Here is a 20,087-nt window from a genome sequence, read left to right as displayed (position 1 = left end):
GTGTCACGGGATGTCAGAGGGTTGGGAGTCTCTCTGTGTGCTCCTGAGGCCCTATAAGCAGCATTCATCTCTGTGGCCTCCCCGACATGGGTGGGAATGCCCAGCACCCTGCCCTCCCAGTGGAGCCTGCCTCTGCCCAATGGGAGAGCAGGTCTCCGGGCACAGCACAGAGCTGGGTTGAGGTCCAGGCCTTTCCCACCACTGTGCCTCTCTGTTAACCACACACCTGACCATAGGTGGGCCCACTGGGGACCCTGCCCCAAGGCTGTGTCCAGCTGCTGGCTGCCAGCATTTATTTACTCAGACAGGCACTGCCTGCTGCCCACCAGGGGCACAGGCACAGACCTCAGTCCACCACGTGATGCCAGTGGGCATGCTGGTGAGGTTCTCAGCAAGGTCTGGTGGGGCAGGCCCAGGCCCATGGCCCACACTCCCCATGGGGGTGCTCCCATGGTAGCCAGCTGCCAGAAGAGGGCAGAGGGGGGAGGAGGAGGCGGGGCTTGTCAGGTTCGGCTCACAGAGTAAATGGCGCTGACAGGCAGGCAGCAGACAGAGGGACAGCATGACCACGGGCTCCACCAAGCGTCTCTGGGCCCCAACCAGGGTGCTCACTCCACCTTCCTGAGCCAGATTCTGCATGGCCACATGGTTTGGGCCTGGCTCGTTGTCAGCCGGCGCCCCGCCCTGGGCTTGCTGCTGGGGCTGCTGGCAGAGGCCAGGCTCTTTGTGATGTGCCAGGTGACTCTGGGCATATGGTTGCCCTTCTGGGCCTCTGTTTCCTCCCCTCTGAAGCAGAGGGGTGCTCCAGGGCCAAGTGCTCTGTGGCCTGTGGGCACCTCCACAATCCTGGCACCCTTTGTGCCATCATGTGGCCTCTGACACCACCTCCCAGATGAGCACAGGCTCTGCCCTGGGGGCTCACAGAGCTGAAGGTGTGGCCAAGATTCAGCTCACGGGTGCTGGAGCCTGTGACTGCGGGGCCCCCAGGCTGCGCGGGGCCTGGGCTCCTTGGGTGGCAGTGGTCAGAGCCTCCAGCCAGCGCTGCTGCAGCTCGGTGAAGAAGCACTCAGGTACAGGGCCTGCAGGGCTGGGCGCAGCCGCCACACACGCCTGTGTGCAGCCCCTCCGCAGGGTCCACGCTCACTGTGCAGCTGGAGAGGGGCAGGGCCTGCAGTGGCTGGCCATCCTGTTGAAAAGGAGTCACAGATCAGCACCCAGCCTCTGGAGCCCTGGTGTCACTCAATACTGTCTCCCTGCTAGCAGGCAGCCGGGGAAACTGAGGCCTGCAAGGTTGGAGAGCCCAGGCAGCGTGTCCCAGGCCCCTCTGGGCAGCACACCTGGGGTTCTGGGCTGCAGGGAGAGAGGCTGACCCCGACACAGCCCTGTGGGTGGGACACCCCTGACCACCCCCTGCAGGTGCAGCACTAGCTCCTGGGGGCTGACTCTAGGATGGTGGCCCCCACCGAGCTGCAGGCCCACTGCTGCCCAACACACCACACACAGCACACATCACACACCATGCACACAACAGAACAACCACACGCCATACACACATACATACACACCCCTCTCTGCTGACTGTCCGGAGCAATCATGGTGCACACTGTAGGGTCGGGGAGCCCCCAGATGCACATGGTGGTGGAGTTCCTGCTCAGACCTCAGCACTGGAGGTCCACATGGAGGAATGCCCTGTGCCATGAGGGTGCTCCCTGGAGGAATGCCCTGTGCCATGAGGGTGCTCCCTGGAGACTGTTCTACACTCAGTTCCCTTAGATGGGATTCAGCCACAGCCTGGCCCACCTAGAGCCCTTGGAGCCCTTGGAGAGGGAAAACAGAATAAACAGCTTCCCAGGGGACCCCGATATGCAGCTGGCCTGAGAACCATGGGCTATGTTATGTGGAGAAGACAGGAAAGTGCACTTTTTTGGAAAACCACATTCTCTACTCCCCAGTTTTCCTGTCACCACTTGGACGAGGGCTTGAAAGGTGGTGGCTACCCCCGGGAGGGCAGGCCACCCCTGGGAGGGGCTGGTGCACACCCTGGCCCCCCAGCAGTGGCTCAGGTGAGGCATCTCCCCTGCAGGCCCTCAATCAGGGTGACCGTGAGTGAAGGTGGGACTTGTTCCCATCTGCTGTGCCCTGAACTGGGGCCCCCAGATCCATGTGTTGAAGCCCTAACCACCCCTCACATGATTGTATTTGGAAATGGGGAAATTTAGTTAAATTAGTGGGCCCTGATCCCATATGACTGGTGTCTTTATAGGGAGAGGAGATCATGACAGACACACAAAGGGATGGCCACGTGGGGACACAGGGAGGACAGGGTGTCTACACCCAGGAGGCAGGCCTCAGGAGGACCAGCCCTGCCAGGACCCTGATCTTGAAATCCAGTCTCCAGGACTGGAAGAGAATAAATTTCTGCTACTTAAGCTGCCCTGCCTGTGCTATTTTTTATGCAGCCTGAGCTGACTGATGCACCATCTAACTCCTGGTATAAAGGGTTCCCAAGCCCTTGGCCATGACTGGATCCTGAGAAGCCCAATAAGCACACAAGATATTTGGTGTTCAACTGCCAGCTGCTCCCAGGGCCTGTAGAACCCTGCCCGGTCCTGGTGGCAGGGAAGCCGGCAGTTCTGGGAGCACAGCCTGCCAAATGTGCCTGGAACGGATGCTCCCTCCAGAAGGCTCACAGGATCTGCCCACCTACCTCTGTGCTGTGCTCGGACACAGGCAGCACCTCGAGGCTCAGGCTCGTGGGAGCCACCGGCTGCATCAGGAAACACCCTCGGCAGACACGGCTCTGCCTGCCATTCTCAGCCTTGAACTCAGAGCACTTCCCACAAATGATCTGCAGGACAGAGAGCACCTGTGATCCCAACCTACTGAGGACTGTCCGGGAAAGCTGTCCGGGAAGAGGCCGGCCGGGCCACAGGCCAGGAGAGACAGCTGCATGTGGAGGGGACAGGCTTCTCCATGGGCCCTGGGGGCGGGGGGCCTGGGCGGATGACCTGCCCCCTTGCCTGGAGGGTCCAAGGTCCAGGGGTCTGCATGCAGGGAAGGAAGACTGGAAGGAGGCAGTGAGCCAGGAGAAGGGTCCAGCAGAGAGAAAGAGGACAATGAACCAGACGCAGCCTGAGAGGTGGGAGGAGTTGAAATCGGGAAGAGGGAGCTGAGGGGCCTGCCGGTGGGGGTGGGGGGAGCACAGGTTAGTAAGAGGTATGGAAAAGTCACTGAGAGGCTTAATTCTCACCTGCCTATCCATCCATCATCCACCCCCTCACTCCCCACCCCCCCATCCATCCACCCACCCACCCACCCACCCAGCCACTATCCATTAGTCCACCCATCCATTCACCCACCCACCTACCCATCTGCATACCCATCCATCCACCTGTCCATTCGTCCACCCATCCACCTGGGTACCCACCTACTCATCCACCCACCCATCCACCCATTCATCCATCCATCCATTGGAGGACCCATCCATTTATCCCCCTTCCCTGCCACGTGCTCAAGGTTTTAGGCAGGGGTGTGACAGCAAACACCGTACTAGGCCTGGCTGCCATTACCCTTTGGAAAAACAGCTCCAAAGCTGGGACCCACTTGCTAACATAGATTTTAATTACTTAATCTAAAACAACTTGAGTCCACAGTCGTCCTTTCTCGGGGGTAATTTTTCTTCTTCATGCCAAACAGCCATCCTCAGAAGAAGGACTTTGGGGGTGGGCCAAGTCAGGGGGAGTGGAGAGGCATGCACCTGAGTGCCCACTGGAGGCAGCACCTCTCATGAGGGCCCACTGGACCTTGGGCACCACTGCAGTGCCAGGACCCAGGTAACAGAAGGGGCCCCTCCATGGCCATACCCTGCACCTGTTCTGTCCCCTTCACCTCCCTCCCATCCCCCTGCTCTCAGGCCTCCCACCTAGGGGCTCTGTGGTTCCAAATCCTGCACTTTCTGAAGTGCAACATGTGTTGTCAGACACCAGAGAGAATGAGACTAGCTTCCACTTCAGACAGGCTACCTCCTGTCTGCATGAGGGCGTCTGTCCTTGTGTGTCCTTGGGACCCAGGTGGAGCTGCTGTGGGACCACGGGGATGGCACTGGCGCCCCAGACTCACCACCCCGCATAGCTTGCAGCGGTGCTTCCTCTTGGTGATGGAGTTGAAGGTCTCCCCACAGCTCCAGCAGCCCTGCTTCTCCTTGTCCCACCTGCTCTTAGAGGACCCCCTCCAGGGCTCAGGCTGCAGGAGGTGAACGGCTGCAGTCAGCATCCCAGTCTGCAGAGGGAAGGGAGCAGGAGCCCCTCTGACGCCCACTTCACAGGCCACCATCACCATCTCCCCCAGTAACAGTCAAAGGGGTCCAGGACATTATGCTTGGAATGACTTGGCCCTACACAGAGGGCAGCAGAGATAACCTGGTGACAAGTGGGAGAGCCCACGCTGGGAAGGGCCTGCACAGGGGCCCAATGCTGGGGCGGGGGTGTCTGGGCCCCTCCCACCCACCCTGGGGTCCAGAAGCAGGTCTGGGGCTTTGGTCCCTGCCTCTGTCCTCCGCTACCTGAATGTCCCACCAACGAGGGCAGAACTGAGTCAAGTGAGAAATGACAGGAAGTCATGGACACAGCGTAGCTCGTGTTTACAGACGTTAGAGCTCTCAGACAGCCGCGAGAACACCCTAAAATGTTTCTAAGCTTAAACATGCTGTGTCTTTAGGTCGAAGAGATTGCAAGGACCACATGAGCTCCTCAGAGTAAGGAGGGATTGGGGCTGGAGGGGGTTCTCTTCTACTTTACCACCTGAGCTTTTACAAATGAGTATTTGCTCTTTTCATTGTTAAATGTGTTAAAAACTTTTTGAAAATCTGATGCTGTTCAACACTAAGGCATAGGTGCCATGAAAAGGCCCAGGTTGTGAACAGGCCAGACTATTGAAAGGCGCCAGGTCACACTGCTAGGGGAGACCGAGGTGCCAAGCAGCAGACCACACACGGACACCGGCACCAGAGGATACGGAGGGGCATGGCTGAAGTCTGCGTGGAGGTGCCCAGAGAATCCCACAGCTGTTTGGGGTAAGGGGAGCTTTTTTTATCTGACTCTCTTAGAGGATTTTCTCACTTATTCACCAAGAACATCTTGTGAAAGAGGAAGAAAACCAATAAACAAGTGAGGTTGGGTGGGATTGGCTCAGTCTAGGGGCCCACCCACGTGGTGGGGGACAGGTCTTCCTGGTTCCCTTTGGGATGAGCTGATAAATGGACACAGGCTCGTGGGGACGTCAGGAAGGCCTGGCCCACATCTTCCATGGAGGGGCAGAACTAGGGCTGCCAGCAACTGCCAAGTGCCTCCTCCCTAAGTGCCCAGCCAAAAGGTTTCCTGCCAAGGGCCTGGGGCATTTCAGCAGCCTTTTCACTTGAATGGGGTTTCAAGTGGTGGTCTTGCCCACCAGCCCCTGCGGATGGAAGCTCCCAGTCACCCTTGGGTCCTACAGGGTGAGAACCAGTCCTGGGTCTCAGCCCTAGCTGCTCTGCTGTTGGGCAGCTCTGCCCTGGAGCCCAGAGGGTGGGTGCAGGGCAGAAGGACAGGGCCAGCTCTGTGCATACCCCAGGTGATGGGGTGGCAGCAGAGACTTAGCTCACATTGTGGAGGGGTCCACCTGTTGCCAGAGTGGGTCTGGGGCCCCAGAGGCCTTTCAGACTCTTTTCAGACTCACTCCTGTGCTTCTGAAGAGCTATGGGACTTTTGCAGAATGGGAAGGCTTGCTTTCTTCAATGCTGCCTTGTGAAACTTCCTGGTCTGGGCTTATCTTCTCTTAGGAAAGTGGGGTTGCAGGAACCATGCATCTGAGGACACTAGGGTTCAGGAGTCAGACCAGCACACCACATGTGGGTTTCCTCTTCCTCCCCAGATGGGCTAAGAAAAACTTAAGTGTGGCTCTTTGGAGCAAGGTCACTTTTTCTGGTGTCAGAATTAAAGCTAATTTTGAGTGCCTTCCACAAACACCCCTGAGCATATCTCCAATCAAGCCCTGCGTGGCCCCAGACTGAGATGCCCAGGCCCACCAGCCCCACTCACAGGACAGAACCATGGCCAGCCACTTGCACAGCGGCTGGAGCTGTATGTCTGCGGCTGTTTTGTTTGTCTTGGAGCCTGGCCGCAATGTCAGGGAAAGGGACAGGGACAAGAGACCTGAACTTACGTGGTGACCCGAAGCATCTGGCAAGTGACAGATGCTGTGGAGCCTGAGGAAGGCTGAGCCACGGGCAAAAGATCCGGCCGCCGAGCACGGCCATCACCACCTCCAGGTCTGCTGACAGGTGAACTGGCCCAGGGGACTCTTCCAGTTACCTTCTCACCCACGGAAGGATATGGGTAGCTGATGAGGGACACATGATCGGAGCTAACATGGCTTCTTGCTCATGTCTCCACCCAGGTGGACATTGAAGGTGGGGGCGCTGAGGAGTGGGGACTTTCCCTAGGACTCCTGTCAGGACCCACATCACAGGTTAAAACATTTAAAAACGTGGCCTTCAGGTCCTTTCCGGCTAGAACATTCTCTGATGGACCAGCCCCACCTCCTGCTGCTCTCTCCCAGCCTTGAGGCCTGGTCTTCTCTGCCCAGTCCCTCTGACCACCCTTCCACCTCCCTGTGTCCTGGGACTGAGGTCTATCTCCAGCCCCCTGCAGACTTGTGTCCCCAGGAGCACACATTCTACACAGACGGGGGTCTCTTACCCACCTTGATGCCTCCAGACCTGCCCCAGGCTGAGGACTGGATGACATAGAGCCCTGTGTGGGGTCTAACTTGGCTCCCCCGAGGGGCAGGGAGGGCTGTGCTCTGGGAAAAGGGTCATCACAGAGGCTGTCAGGGACCCTGGGCTGAGGGACCTCAGAGCTGACTGGGAGCCTCAAGTCTTGCACAGAGCAGATGTAAGTGAGACCTTCTGGACAGAGGGGACAGCAGGTGCAAAGGTCCTGGAGTGCTGCTGTGCAAGGGGAGGGCAGAGTATGACAGACAGAGAACACCACCTGGGGAATTTATGGGGCTGTGACCCGATAGTCTCTCTTCTACCCCAGCTGCTTTCTGCCGTCCCAGTTACAGTGAATTACTGCAGCCACCATGTGGCAGCACCTTTCAAATAAGGGGCCTCCCTTCTCTTACTTGACCCCCATGCCTATTGTGACCCCAAAATGCTCCATCCCTCCCCAGGAGCCCAAGAGCTTCTCAAGGCCTTCCCCACAGCTTCCCCAGGCCATGGGGATTCAGGGGGTGCTGGTGGCCCAGCCAAGCTTCTGTTCTCCTCATGGAGCAGGTCAGGTGCTGGCATCCTCGGGGCACACAGCATGGTCGAGGGGACCCAGGTTTTCTTACTAAAAATTCAAGTCTCAACAAGAATGCTTATGCCTGTGACCAGTGAGACAGCTGCCCTCCTTGCCTCTGCTGCCTTCCCACCATGGGAGTTTGTGGCTAGAGGCCAGGCCTGCTCATAGCAAGCTCATTTCCTCCTCCTAAAATGGGGTCATCCATGGCAACACCCAGCCCAGCCCCTGGAAGAGAACCTACAGGGTAGTGCTGGTTCCCAGAGAGGAAGGAGCTCTAGGACTTGGTACTGGATTCAGGCTGACTCACGCCTGTGAACCAAGGGAATATGGGGTGTTGCCTAGACCCCAGGAGGAAAGCCCTTCAGGAGCAAAGTGTGGCTGGGGCTCATGCAGCCCAAGTGGGCAGGACTCCGGCTGTTGCCCTGAGCCTGGAGAGCAGAACCAGGGTGCCCAGGAGAGTCCCCTTGCAGAATCCAGGGTGCTGTACTTCCCACGTGGCCAAGGGCTGTCATTGCCATTTGTAGTCACTGCGTCTAGGCCTAGTGGCTAATCAGGATGTCCTCCTGTCCTGACGCTCACTATACACTAGGTGCACACACTTGCCCTCCTATCTAGTCCCCCCAACAACTGGCAGAGAGGAGGGATTGCGAAGTCCAGGGGCCCTCCTGACTGAGCCCCTTCCCATCCCCCAAAACCTTTCTCTTTGGAAGGCTGGCCTCCTATGTCTGGGCGCCCCCTCGATTCCTGTCTTACCCACACCCATGAAGCAAAGAGCACGGCCCAACTGTGTGACAGCACCCAGCCAAGGGCCCTGGGGGCTTCCGCCAGCCCTGCCGCACAGCTCCCAGAGGTTGTCAGTGTGGGGCCTTGAGTCACATGGCATGGGGTTGGACCCTGCAGCTCACCCTAAGGTCAGCCTGCTCTGACCCCATCCTCTGCCTCTTGCTCCTGGTGGAGCTGGGAGGTCACTCACCGCTGCAGCCGCCCCTCTGCCATGGGCCCCCACGGGCTCCTCAAAGCCAGGGCCCACCATCTGCAAGGGAGAGCCAGCCAGGGTGAGCAGAGGTTCCCTGGTGGGGGCTCAGCAGGGACCACAGGGACATCCCAGCCCTTCTGTCTGGCCACGGGGTCAGGAGAAAGACTGAAGCTTGCTGTGACTTTGAGGCACCCAGTTCCCCTGGCCCAGCTTCTCCTGAGTCCTCATCCACTGTGGGGTGGGTGGCGTGATGTTCCAGGTGGCTCGCCTGCCCAGTTGTGCCACACCACTTCAGTGATGTGGCCTGGATTCTAGCCCCACCCTCACGCCTCCTGGGGGAGAGCTGCACTCTGCTTCTAGGGCAGGGTGGGGGGCGCCTCTGGGGGACTTTAAGGGTAGCTGTGGTCAGGTGTTCTGTTCCTGGCCACCTCCTTTCAAGGCAGGCAGCGGCATGTTCCTTTATCTGGGAGTGATGCAAAGCTTCCTCCAACATGTCCAGAAAGCAAACAAAATCCAGTAGATTTGATGCAAATGTTATGAGGAAAACAAAGTGGCTTGGACCACAGACCTGGTGAGGCTGTGGGAGGCCCACCCAGGTCTGGTGCTGCCTTCTAGGGGCTCTGGTCCTGCTGGGCTGTTATTGCTTGACTTCTGGATGCTCTGATGGGGGGCTCAGAGAGGGGCCCTTGCTCTGAAGTTCTGTGCCCAGCTAGGAGGTGGCCAGGGCCTGGGGCAGCCCCCAAGGGGCAGCTGCAGCTGAGCCCCACAGCTGGCCCTGGTGGGGACCCTGCTTCCTGGCTGCCCCAAGTTCCTGGAGTGGCTCTGTGTGGGAGTGCAAGAGCTGCCCCCACTGATAAGACCACAGCCCTGCGGTGCCTGGGAGATGTAATGCCTCCTGTACAGCATCATCCAGCCCAGTTTCCTTACTGCCCACCTGAGTGCCCACCCTTGCTGAGAGGTCCAATGTCCCCATGTGGGCACTCATGTGGGTGGGCAGTGAATGCACTGACCAACCCCTGGTCCCCGGCTTCCCTCCCAGACTCCAGCCCTCAGGCACGCAGCCTGGACCACCTGGTGATGGGCACACGGTCCCTGTAGCTACTCCCCGTCCAAGTGAGCTGTCAGCAGGCCCTCCCATGACCCAGGAGCCCTGGCACTCACAGGGGGTTCTGGAGTGAGAGTGGCCTCATCCTGGCCGAAGGAGCTGCTGAAGGCCTTGAAGCTCTGACTGTTCTGCTTGTGCTGCTCCATGGTGGCCTGGATGACCTGAAGTGAGACCAGAGCACATGGGCCTGGAGAGCTCATCCAGAGGGGGAGAAGGGGGGCCTGTCTCCCTGAGGATGGGGTCCAGTGGGCAGCTCCAGTGCACCTACAGGCAGCTGGGCCCCTCCTGCAGTCTCCTCCCCCCACAGGCTTTCTGGTGGTGTGTGGATTCCCAGTTTCCTGCACTGGCATTTCCACCTAATTACTATTTGAATTTATTTCTTCTCACCCAAATCTCTCTTCTCCCCAAGTCTAACCGTCAGCTTCCTGCCCCAGCCCTGCTCTGTGGCAGCCCTCCTGACCCTCACCATCTCAGGCTTATGTCACTGTCCCATCTGTTCCAACGGTGGCCAGTTCTGAGCTGAATTGGCTCTGGCTGCTCCAGAGTGCCACCCCGCCAGGCCTGCCTGGAAGCCCAGGCTCTGTCCCGCCAGTGGCACACACTGCTCGCCCCACAGGAGCCGGCTGTGGCAAGGGGACAGTGCTTCTGGACAGTGGACACCTGGCCCTGCGACAGGGGCGCCTCCCAGCCTGCCCACCACAAGGCTCTTCATGGTTATGTATTCACTGGGGCCCAACACACACAAGAAGTGAAGGCACGGGGCATCTGAAGGCCCTCTGAACACCGTCACACCACCACCTCAAGGCAGGCAGTGGGCAGGAACTTCCTGGGGAGTCACAGGCCACCCCATCCGTTGTTCCAAAGTGAAATGGCCATGCTGGTCAAGAACGTGGTCATTTGGTTACTTTAGAACTTTAGGGTCTTCACCTGAATCCATTCTTTCTTCTCCTCTTCTGTCCTATAAAAATAAAAGCAGTATTTTATTAATCTGGGCTTGGATACAGCCTACAAACTCCCCTCAGGCCTGTAGCACCTGCCCAAGCTGCTCACTGCCTAGGCCCAGTCAGCCCAAGGTTTGCGAGATTGGCCCTGAGGTCTATGGAATGCTGGCCAGATGTGGCCAGGTGGGGTCAGGCACAGTCAGGTGGGTCAGGGGTGGCCAGGTAGGGGCCAGGGGTAGGGGGAAGAACTCTCTGCAGTGGTTGCAAATCAGTGCCGCTCTAGACCATGGTGGGTTGCTATACAGGCCTCATGTCACTGGCAGAAGTGAGAGATGGGAGGTCCCACACACCCTGCCACCTGGTGCCGCCTTGCTGGGCAGTGGGACAACAGCCCATGAAAGGTGAAGCACCTGTGCTGCCCTCCGGCCAGCAGTCCCACTCCAGGAATCCTGCAGATCTAATGGCACATGGGTACAAACCCAGGGCAAGGATCTGAAGCACCATTTGCAAGAACAGCAGGCCCCTGCTCATGCGTGCCTGTCTGTGAGAATGGGTGGATGATCACAGGGGAGAACTATGCTGCTTTATGGGAGGGGATGATTTCTGATAAACTAAGTGAAAAAAGCAAGATGCAGAACAGGCTGCACAGTAAATGGCCCTTTGAGACTTTAGATTTTAATACTCATGGTTGAGCACAGAAATTCTGGAAGGATACATCAGAGATGCTTAAGAAAGCCTGCTGGGGGCAGGGGACAGGAATAGGGCAGAGGGGTAATTTTCTTTGACTTTCTCTTAATACTGTTATATTTTAAACAACAAATAGTGAGTAAGATGAATAAAAGACAACAGATCATAGGGCTATCCAGTTTAGAAAAGAAGCCACCCACAATGTCAGGTCAGAGACATTCATGCAACAGCAGACCCTGAGGCAGCCCAGCATACCGTGTTTGCAGCTCCAGGGACCTTTTCCTTCCCACTAGGATGAAAGTGGGGGCTGAGTTCGGCTTGACGACATCCTGCACCTAATAGCACAAAGACCAAGACTGACACAAAGCAACTGGTCACTTCGCAGCCCTGAGCTGCGGCTCCATGCTCTCAGACACGGTCTTCCTGGAGGAGGGGGCAGACGTGACCCAGTGGGCTGGACACCGTATGAGCTGATCCATGAAGGGGAGCAGACCTCTCAGCCTCTGCGCTTGGAACTGTGCTGGCCAGCCCACCTGCCCTGGACCCCCAGGCCCTTCCCCATCCAGACACCCATGGCATGACCCCTGACAGAGGGATGGGATGCTCAGAAAAGCCAAGAGGATCTCCACCACTCTGCTGGGGCTCCTGAGCCCCAGGGTGCAGTGCCCTGGGTCTCCCAGCCCCCATGAGGTGGAGAAACCCCTCACCCCCAACACCCTATCCCACGGCCCCTCAGCCTGGCCACCTTCAGAACCACAGCCTGTGCTGTAGGGAGATACAGGCCTGGTCTGCCCAGAATCTGGGCCGGTGGTCTCCCAGCAGGACTTCCCCCGATGCCCCAAGGTTGAGAATGTCTATGTGAGCACATCCAGCTAAGCACGCATGACTGATTTCTTACAGAGAAACATTGGAACATGATTTATTCTAACTATGGAAGAAAGAAGGTTTTTCCTAGTTAGTCATTATTTTTAAAGGTGTTTTTTTCAACCTGGATTCAGATAATGTCAAGGTAAGAAGTGATTTTTTTTTTATTATCGGTAACCTTCACTTTAGTACTGACTAAAGTATTTTATGTAGCCAATATTTTTGGGGTGCCCCTTAAATTCAGAACCTCCTCCACAGGAGAGGAGGCTGATTCCAGGCCCTGCAGCCCCCACGCCAGGGGACATGCATGGTCTCAGGAAATAGGGGCAGCGAGGGCAGTAGGTCTGGATTTGGGGCAGAGACACCTTTGAAACCTCCTCTATGTCTGAGATGGTGTCGGGGAGGAGAGAGCATGAGATCAGGGGGTCAGGGGCCAGGAGGGAGGACGCCCCTTCCCTGTGCACCCTGAGTGCCAACCTCACAGGAAGCAGGGGTCTGCCCAAGTTCTGAGGCTGACTTCCGTCCACGAACACCAGGCCAGGGGCACCCTGGCAGGCAGGCCCAGGAGAGGGCTGGGGATCCTGCCCGGCGGGCCCAAGATGCCAGGCCAAGTCGTCCTCGGTGATGTTCCTGCCACGCCTGGGTCACAGACTGAGCCGAGCCCACAGGAGCATGTGGGAGGAGGGGTGATGCTTCAGGTCCCACCCCGCCCCATGCCCTCCCAGGGGAAGCAGGGGCTCACCCACCTGGAGGTCCGAAATGTCCATCTTCTCCCGGACACTGAATTTTTGCCCCATGAGCCGCAGTTTGGGCACGCAGTAAAGGATCATGCTGTTGAACTGCAATGGGGACAAGCCCGGGTGAGGGGAGGTGGCAAGGGTGCCAGGCGGGAGGCCCCCGGGAGAGAGGTGTCCCTGGGGCAGGGGATGCAGGGGGTGTGGCCCCGGGGTGGGCTGGGGCTCAGGCGGCGGGCTCACCAGGAAGAGGTGGCGGTCCTGGGCTGCGCCACTCTTGGCCGACAGCTTCTGAATGTGGCCCTCCTTGATGAGCTCGTTGGCAGGGTTGACAATGTTCTCCTCCCCTCCCAGCCGCTCGTACACCTCCAGGAGCTTGTGCATCTTCTCCTGTGGGAGACAGGACTCAGGCGGCCAGTGGCCACAAGAGCGGGCCTGATGGCGGGAGACCCAGAGAGGACCGGAGATCGGCCTGCAAAAGTGTCAGGTGAGGCGGGCGCTGAGCCTGCTGACCACGGGAGTGGAAAGATGTGGGACCGTGCCGAGGACAGCAGCCAGTCAGGAGGGTCCCCATGAGCACAGCGCAGTATTAACTCACTGAGCTCCAGCACAGACCCTGAGAGGAGGGTGTCAATTGGCCCCAGTTTACAGAGAAGGAAACAAGGCACAGAGAAGTCAAGTGAGCTGCCAGAGGAAGACATGCGTGTAGACAACACATCCCCATACAAGCAGCCACTTCTCATTTCTCACTTGTGAGAGATGTGGGGTGAAAGAAATAATTCACTTTCTTTCTCCTCAAAATCCAGAGTTCCCGTGTGACCATACCCAGGTCTCAGGATGGGGACAACCAGGGTCAGGTGGGGACTGGAAGCCTGGACAGCCAGCCCTGTGAGGGGGCCGTGCCCACCCAATTGACGTGACAGGTTGCAGTGTGGGCCCAGAGTTTCTGGGGTTTTCTAGGAAAGCCAGGAATTTGGGTTTTCTTGGGATGCCCTGAACTGTCATTCTGGCAGGACATAGAGATTCCTGCACCCTGACCGATATGCATGCCCAGCTGGGTCCAGGAGGCTTCCCCGGCCTGCAGACCCCATTACTTGGTGTGAGATCAAGGGTTGCCATCCCCTCCACCTTCAGGCTGTGTATGGAGGTGATTGGTGTAGGAGGTCATGGTCATGAGGGGGGACCCACAATGGGATCAGAGCCCTGAGATCCCTCTGCCCCCAAGAAAATGCTGTCTGCAGACCACACACAAATCTGCAGTGCCTGTGTCTGGGACTTCAAACCTCCAAGCTGCAAGCAAGATCTGGAGTGGAAGTTGCCCGTCTGGTGGTTGCTACAATCTGACTGTGGCTGGCACCAGTGAGTGACAGGGATACTAGAGCTAGTGTTGCCTGAGCCAGGTCCTATGCTGAGCACTGTATGAGAGTGGCTCTCAATCCCAACACCCCATGAGGCAGGCTCTGCCAGTGACCTCAGTTTACAGATGGGGAAACTGAGGCATGGGTGCTAAATAGCTTCCAGTGCTGGTAAGGGACAGGCCACCTGGCCCCATGCTGGCCGACAGATGGGTGAGAGTGGGGCTGGTGGCGCCTGCTGTGCTGTGCCCTCATCACATGGGCACATGTGCCCCACCCCCTGCCCCGCACTCACCATTTTCCGAATGGCAGCGTTGGAGTGCTTGGCGGCTGTGGAGATGAGCTCCAAGGATCCTACAGGGTGAGGACCTGGAGTTGGGCCAGGCTCTGCCCTCTCCGACCCTTTCCCAGGGGGGTGCCCAGACTGCTTGTGGCCCTGCACACACACCCCATTTGCTGGGGCTTTGCTGGGGCCACTACCCTGCACAGATCCTTACCCAGGGCTGCCCGCCAGCTGCTGCTCAGGGACCAGGACTGGCCTCCTCCTCAGAACAGCATCCACCCCTCACACCACATGGCTGGGGGGGTTTTCCTCCACCCTCAAGGGCTCTCAGCCACTTCCCCCAGTGTGATTAGGGGGTGCTTGGCACGCTCCCTCCATCTCTCTCTCTCTGTCTCTCCGCCTCCCTCTTTCTGTCTCTATCTCCCTCTATCTCTGTCTCTGTCTGTCTCTCTGTCTCTGTCTCATCTCTGTCTCTCTCTTTCTGTCTGTGCGTCTCTGCTTTTCCCTCTCTGTTTTTGTCTCTGTCTCTCTCTTTTCGTCTCTCCCACCCTCGTGGCTTTGGGTTTCCTCCCTGCTCCTGCCCCAGGAGCCCCTGGCCCCACTGGCTCACTCTGTGCGTCTCTCCGGTCAGGGGCATCCCCTGGGAGCCTCAGCAGGTAGTCCTTGAGCAGCAGCTCATAGCGGGGCACCCTCTGCACAGGCTCCAGCATGTGGTGCTGCAGCGTCAGACTCCCACACACCTCCTGCTTCTGCGGGGAGACACGTGTGGCCCTGGCCCCACCTGCTTCTGCCCCCTGCCTCCAGAAGCCCTGGAGGAGAAGGAGGCTGCCCGGTGCACCCACACTGCTGGCTGTAGACACATTTCACCACAGGGGAAACTGAGGCCAGAGAGGCTGACCAACAGAGCAAGCCCCAGGCCGGGTCAGGCGGGCTGCTCTAGAGCAGCGCTTGCTGCAGCATGCATGGCGCCCCTTCCTGTGACCTTCCCCCGAGCACTGGCTCAGGGGCCAGAAGCTGGGCTCTGCTAGGAAGTCAGCCTTCAGAGAGGCAGGGGCCCGAGGGCCCAGGGGTCACGCCTGGCAGCTGCTATGGGTGCTGCCGTCCCTCTGTGATAAGCAGCACAGTGGGCGCGGGTGTGGGGCAGGCTGCTGAGCCCCAGCACCTTTCACGGTGCCCACCCTCTTTCCGGAACACAGCCCCTGCCCTCAGCCCCCCAGGACCTTGTTGGGTCCTGCTGGCCCCTCAAAGCTGGGTCAGCTGTGGGCACAGCTGGCAAGCTGGAGCAGATGTGGGGTGGGGGAAGCCAGGGAGGGCCCCAACATAAGGGAGAGGGTGCAGGGCAGAAGGAAGGGCACTGCATCAGTGTCCTCTCTGAGGAGGCATGCGGGGGCACCTAGGGCCCCTCACTGGGGACTCCTGGGCCGCTGCCCAGTGACAGCAGGATCTAGGGGGAGTGTAGAAGGTCATCAAGGGGCCACCCTGAATGCAGGCCCACCTCCAAACCCTCAGCAGAGAGGGCTCAGTGCCTATTAACCCTCCAGAGCACAGCAAGGAATGTATACATGTGTGTACGTGTGTGTGCACGTGGGTGTTCATGGGCATGGCACTCATGGTAAGTAGGTTGTTGGCACAAGCAGCTAACTAAGTCTTCATGAAAATAAAACTGGACTGTGACTTCATACCAGACTCCATCTGGAAACTATTCTGGGATAGCACTTTTAATTTCTAAAATAAAGCCATAACATTAGAAGATAACATAATTTATATAATCATGGGTTGGGGAATGCATCTGTAAGCATGACTTCAAAAACTTTTCTAAAGCATTATTTTATTAAGAAATGGGTGAACGTGGCTACTTAAAAACCCAAACAGCATTATAAATAAGGTAAAAAAAATAAAAGATTAGTGGGGAAAAATAATCTGTAACACATATGACAGACGACAGCTGAGGTTCTTAGCATATGCAAACCTGGAGACAGGTAAGAAGAGGCAACACGGCAGGAGAGGACAGCAGCCAGACAGGCGAGCAGGACGCTCGCAGGAGAGGAAGGAAACGGCAAGGCAGCGGTCCCCAGACGCCTGCACTGGCCTCAGAGGGAGAGACTGGCAGGCCAGGCCGGCAGGGCAAGTTGGCAGCCACACAGGCCACACGACCTCTTTAAGGCACCATTTCCCCACCCATGAAATGAGAATGACGGTTTGTCCCTGGGGGTTATTTTAAGGATCAAGGCATGGACAGAGCATCTGGACACATACCACAGTTTTACTGATTTTCTCTGTGTTAAACCACAAACCTGGCACCAGGTCTCTGGAAGCCACGGCGGCCACCCTACCTGGATGCCGTGCACGATGTCCTTGAACAACAGTGAGCGCTGAGTCCAGGAGCTCACCAGCTCCACTGCCCTGTCGAAGTTCTTGACATACTCGCCATACATCTTGAGGAATGGGGCCAGCTTCTGCAGGATGTCTCCAAGCCGGGGCTTTGTGTCCCTTTGTGCGAGGGTGGGATCATCAGAGAGTGAGCTCTGGCTGAGGCTTGGGGGGCAAGGGGACGGCGCCTGACTTTTAGCTCTGGGTGGTGGGGGGCAATCCAGTTACTGCCTCTGACTTGTGCGCTCTGCTGTGGCACGTGGGTGGAGATAGAGCATGACCTGGAGGTCATTGGGAGGGTCAGCACAGCCATGGGACCATGGTGCAGAGCCAGGCAGTGTTAGGAGAAAGAGAATGGCTCTGGCACAGGGCCAGGGTTACCAGAGTCAGCACAGTCCCACTTTACTCCTGTAAAGTGAGGAAAGATGAGACAAAATGGGACAGTCCGTGCTCATGATGCCGTGGGAAAGCAGCCCAGGGAGGCACTGACAGTGGCTTGAACAGGGGTTTGGAAATAACTTTCAAGAAACGTAAAAGTAGTCTTCAACTTAAGCACTGTGGAGCATTTATCCTAAAGGAATCATGCAAAATGAGGAAAAACTGCACAGGCACAAAGCCATCCTCTCAGGATTAATGGAGCCCCTGCATGCTCTTACTCAAGGAGCCACACGAGCGTCTACATGCTAACAGCGTCTCCAGGGCCTTGAGGAGAAAACCGGTTCCTAGCAGGTATGGGCTGTGTCAGCCAGAGAGCCAGGCCAGCCCTGAGCTTTGACCCGATGGCCCTGGGGACATAGCATGACCTACTCTTCAGGTGGAGTGCATCCTTCTAGAGATTCATAAACTGACCTGGATGCTGGCTGAGCCTTCTCGGTGAAGGGACACCCCTCCCAATGAAACTCCTGGCCTCCGTGCTCTCCCTGGCCTGGCTGTAGCTGAAGAGGGGGCTCTTGTGTCCACAAGGGGCCAGGCTCCTGATTCCACAGTAGAAACGCACGCTGGCCAAGGCTGGGCCAGGGAAGAGAGGACAGTGCAGAGGCCCTTGCAGCAGCACCCAGAATGGGGGGTGGGGGTGGGCACCAACGTGGAGAGAGGTTGGGGCCACCCTGCGATGCTCATTATCGTGACTCCCTGCCAAGCTGTCCCTCTGCTGAGAATGAGCAGAAGTGGCAGAGGGGCAGAACAGCCCAAGGTAGCATGGGATACAAGGTGCTCTATTGAGGGGAAATCTCATTTTTTTCAAGCAAAGGAGGGAAAATAAACCAAGCACATCAGACCTCATTGGAAGTCCCAGGAAGCCCTGAGCAGGAATTACAGGCCACTTGGTCTGCAGATGAAGAGGCTAAGGGTTGGCCACACTGAGAAGCCACGGGTCAGAGTTGGCCCAGGACCGAGCAGGAAGGAACCCAGGGCACTGGGAAAGGGGCCCACATGCGCCTGTCTGGCTCTAAGGCCCATGAGCCCCAGATGTAGAGGCCACTTGGCAGTGAAAATTTGACAAAGCCGCTGGGACCCTCAACCAGCAACAGTGTGGGAGCAAACTCCTCGGGGGGCGCTGACTGCCCGCTCCAGGCGCCATGAGTCACACTCACCACTCCTCAGTGATCCGCGTGCGCAGCTCAGGCAGGAGGAACTGCCCGTGGAAGCGGTAGATGGAGGAGATGTTGGAGAAAATGCCCGTGGTGACTTCCGGGGGGATTCCTGCTGCTGTCAGCCGGGCACAGAAGACCTGGGCAGGAGAAACCCACACAGTGGCCAGTTACGACAGCTGCTGCTGCAAGTGTGGGGGTGTGGGAGAAGCCGCCACCACCTCTCGCCTTCTCAGAGAGCCGCCTTCTGTCGGGCTGGCTTGGCCTCATGGCCTTAAAGCAGCCTTACTTATGGCTGAGGACCAGAGGTGAGGCAGAGACAGTCCCCAGTGGGTGGTGGCCCATCTGTCCCCCTCCCACTCCTCGTGGGAAATGAAAGTTCCCCATTTCCTTTCTTTGCTCTGTGAGCTACAAACAGAAGCAACACCTGTCAGAAACCTGGGTTTCTTCTGGAGTTTTACTTCTGTGCTCATAAACTCCACACTTTCACATGCACTGGGAGAGTGCCATCCATTATCCCAATCTCTTATGCAGAAAGATGTCCAGAGGCCATTTACATGCTCCGATAACATGACTGTCTTGAAGAAGGCCGCCAAGGTGACAGGACAAAACCTTTGTTTGCCCTGGAGCTATAACCTTTGAAAGCAAAAAGTAACAATTTCTGGAAGAGACTTAACTTTGCCCAAGTTTTTTTTATTTAAGTCATTTGTGCTCTAACTGTAAGACCTATTCAATGCTAGCAGGCAGAATTTGCCTCTGAAACTGCCACTAAAGCTCTGGTGGTGGACAAAGGCAAGACCTCAAACACGTGGGCTACCTGGTCTAGCAGGTGCAGCCGCCTCACATAGGTCTCCTCGGTGCGCAGGAGCTCCTGGGCAATGTGGAGCAGCTTCTGGGGCCCAGAGCACTGTAGAGAGAGAGCCACAGCTCATCTGGGGAATATGAGCCTGGGGGAGGCAGGGTCTGACAAGGGATGACCAGGGGCCTCAGAGGGCCAGGGGAGGCTGCTAGGACTGGGATGTGGGGCTCAGTTCTCACAGATGGAATTTCCAGGGAGTTTTCTGGAGAAGGAACAACAGTTTCTGCCACCCCCTAAAATCTTCTACAGCCCAGAGACAACTCTCCCCTCCTAAGGCCAGACCACGGAGCAGCTGCAGTGGCCACATCAAAATATTCTGTGGAGTGACATCAGCAATATGGCAGACAGGAAAGCCACAGGTCCTTCTTCCCCTATAGAGATGAGGAGTTACCAACAATATATAAACCAGAATACCTTTGTGTGAACTTCAGAGAACCATGGAAAAGATGCAGCCCTGAAGCCACTGTAGATCCAAGAAGAGTTTCCAGAGAATGGGGCGGGGAAACTGACAACCTTGGTCTGCCCTTTCAGTCACCCCCCATGCAGCACAGCGCAGCATGAGCAGGGAGAAACCTCCTGCGCCTGAGTTCCTCTTTCAGGATGCAAACAAAGGAGTAAAGTGTGCAGTATATATTCTGCCTTGTCTGGGGTTGCCTGAGGGACTGGTTTCTGTCTTGCCTGATTGGAATGCTGTCACGACTAGTGCCGATTTTTGAAAGCCAGTGAAAACAGAGGCAGGCAGCATGTTAGACCTGGTGGTCTGCAGGCAGATGCCAGAGAAGCAAGAAATCAGAAAAGTTAAAAAAGTCCTAGAACCTATAGCCAGGCTGAATGGTGAAGGTCTCCCCCTGCACAAAGGCCATCATCGAAGACTGGAAAGGTGGTTGCTTTCCAAATGTCAAAATTCCAGCAAAAAAAAAAAAATTACAAAGAAACAGGGAAACATGGCTCAAATAAAGAACAAAATTAAATTCTAGAAACCAACCCTAAAGAAACACAGAC

The 20,087-nt window shown here is 57.1% G+C and overlaps 1 protein-coding gene across 7 annotated transcripts in view; it reads right to left on the bottom strand.

Annotated features, from left to right (window-relative positions):
• Positions 1-270: 270 nt before the first annotated feature.
• Positions 271-20,087, bottom strand: part of FGD3 (FYVE, RhoGEF and PH domain containing 3) — a 31,380-nt gene continuing 11,563 nt past the window's right edge. For 3 of the 7 annotated variants that reach the window (XM_036991349.2, XM_073228895.1, XM_073228893.1), the window contains exons 4-17: positions 19,044-19,133; positions 18,230-18,366; positions 16,601-16,757; positions 14,878-15,016; positions 14,280-14,338; positions 12,873-13,019; positions 12,642-12,734; positions 11,287-11,366; positions 10,331-10,361; positions 9,460-9,564; positions 8,296-8,355; positions 4,120-4,278; positions 2,708-2,848; positions 271-1,186 (exon numbers count right to left, since the gene is read on the bottom strand). In XM_036991349.2, coding sequence (XP_036847244.2) covers positions 1,067-1,186; positions 2,708-2,848; positions 4,120-4,278; positions 8,296-8,355; positions 9,460-9,564; positions 10,331-10,361; positions 11,287-11,366; positions 12,642-12,734; positions 12,873-13,019; positions 14,280-14,338; positions 14,878-15,016; positions 16,601-16,757; positions 18,230-18,366; positions 19,044-19,133 — 1,518 coding nt within the window. In that variant the 3' untranslated portion in view covers positions 271-1,066. Of the gene's footprint in view, positions 1,187-2,707; positions 2,849-4,119; positions 4,279-6,202; positions 6,376-8,295; positions 8,356-9,459; positions 9,565-10,330; positions 10,362-11,286; positions 11,367-12,641; positions 12,735-12,872; positions 13,020-14,279; positions 14,339-14,877; positions 15,017-16,600; positions 16,758-18,229; positions 18,367-19,043; positions 19,134-20,087 lie in introns of those variants that run through there. The other 4 variants (XM_073228892.1, XM_073228891.1, XM_073228894.1 and 1 more) reach the window with 4 other exon arrangements.

This window comes from Manis javanica, chromosome 2, assembly GCF_040802235.1.
Source record: "Manis javanica isolate MJ-LG chromosome 2, MJ_LKY, whole genome shotgun sequence".
Classification (NCBI taxonomy): domain Eukaryota; kingdom Metazoa; phylum Chordata; class Mammalia; order Pholidota; family Manidae; genus Manis; species Manis javanica.
Note: the sequence above shows the minus strand (reverse complement) of the source record. Positions and strands in the feature narration are given on the sequence as shown.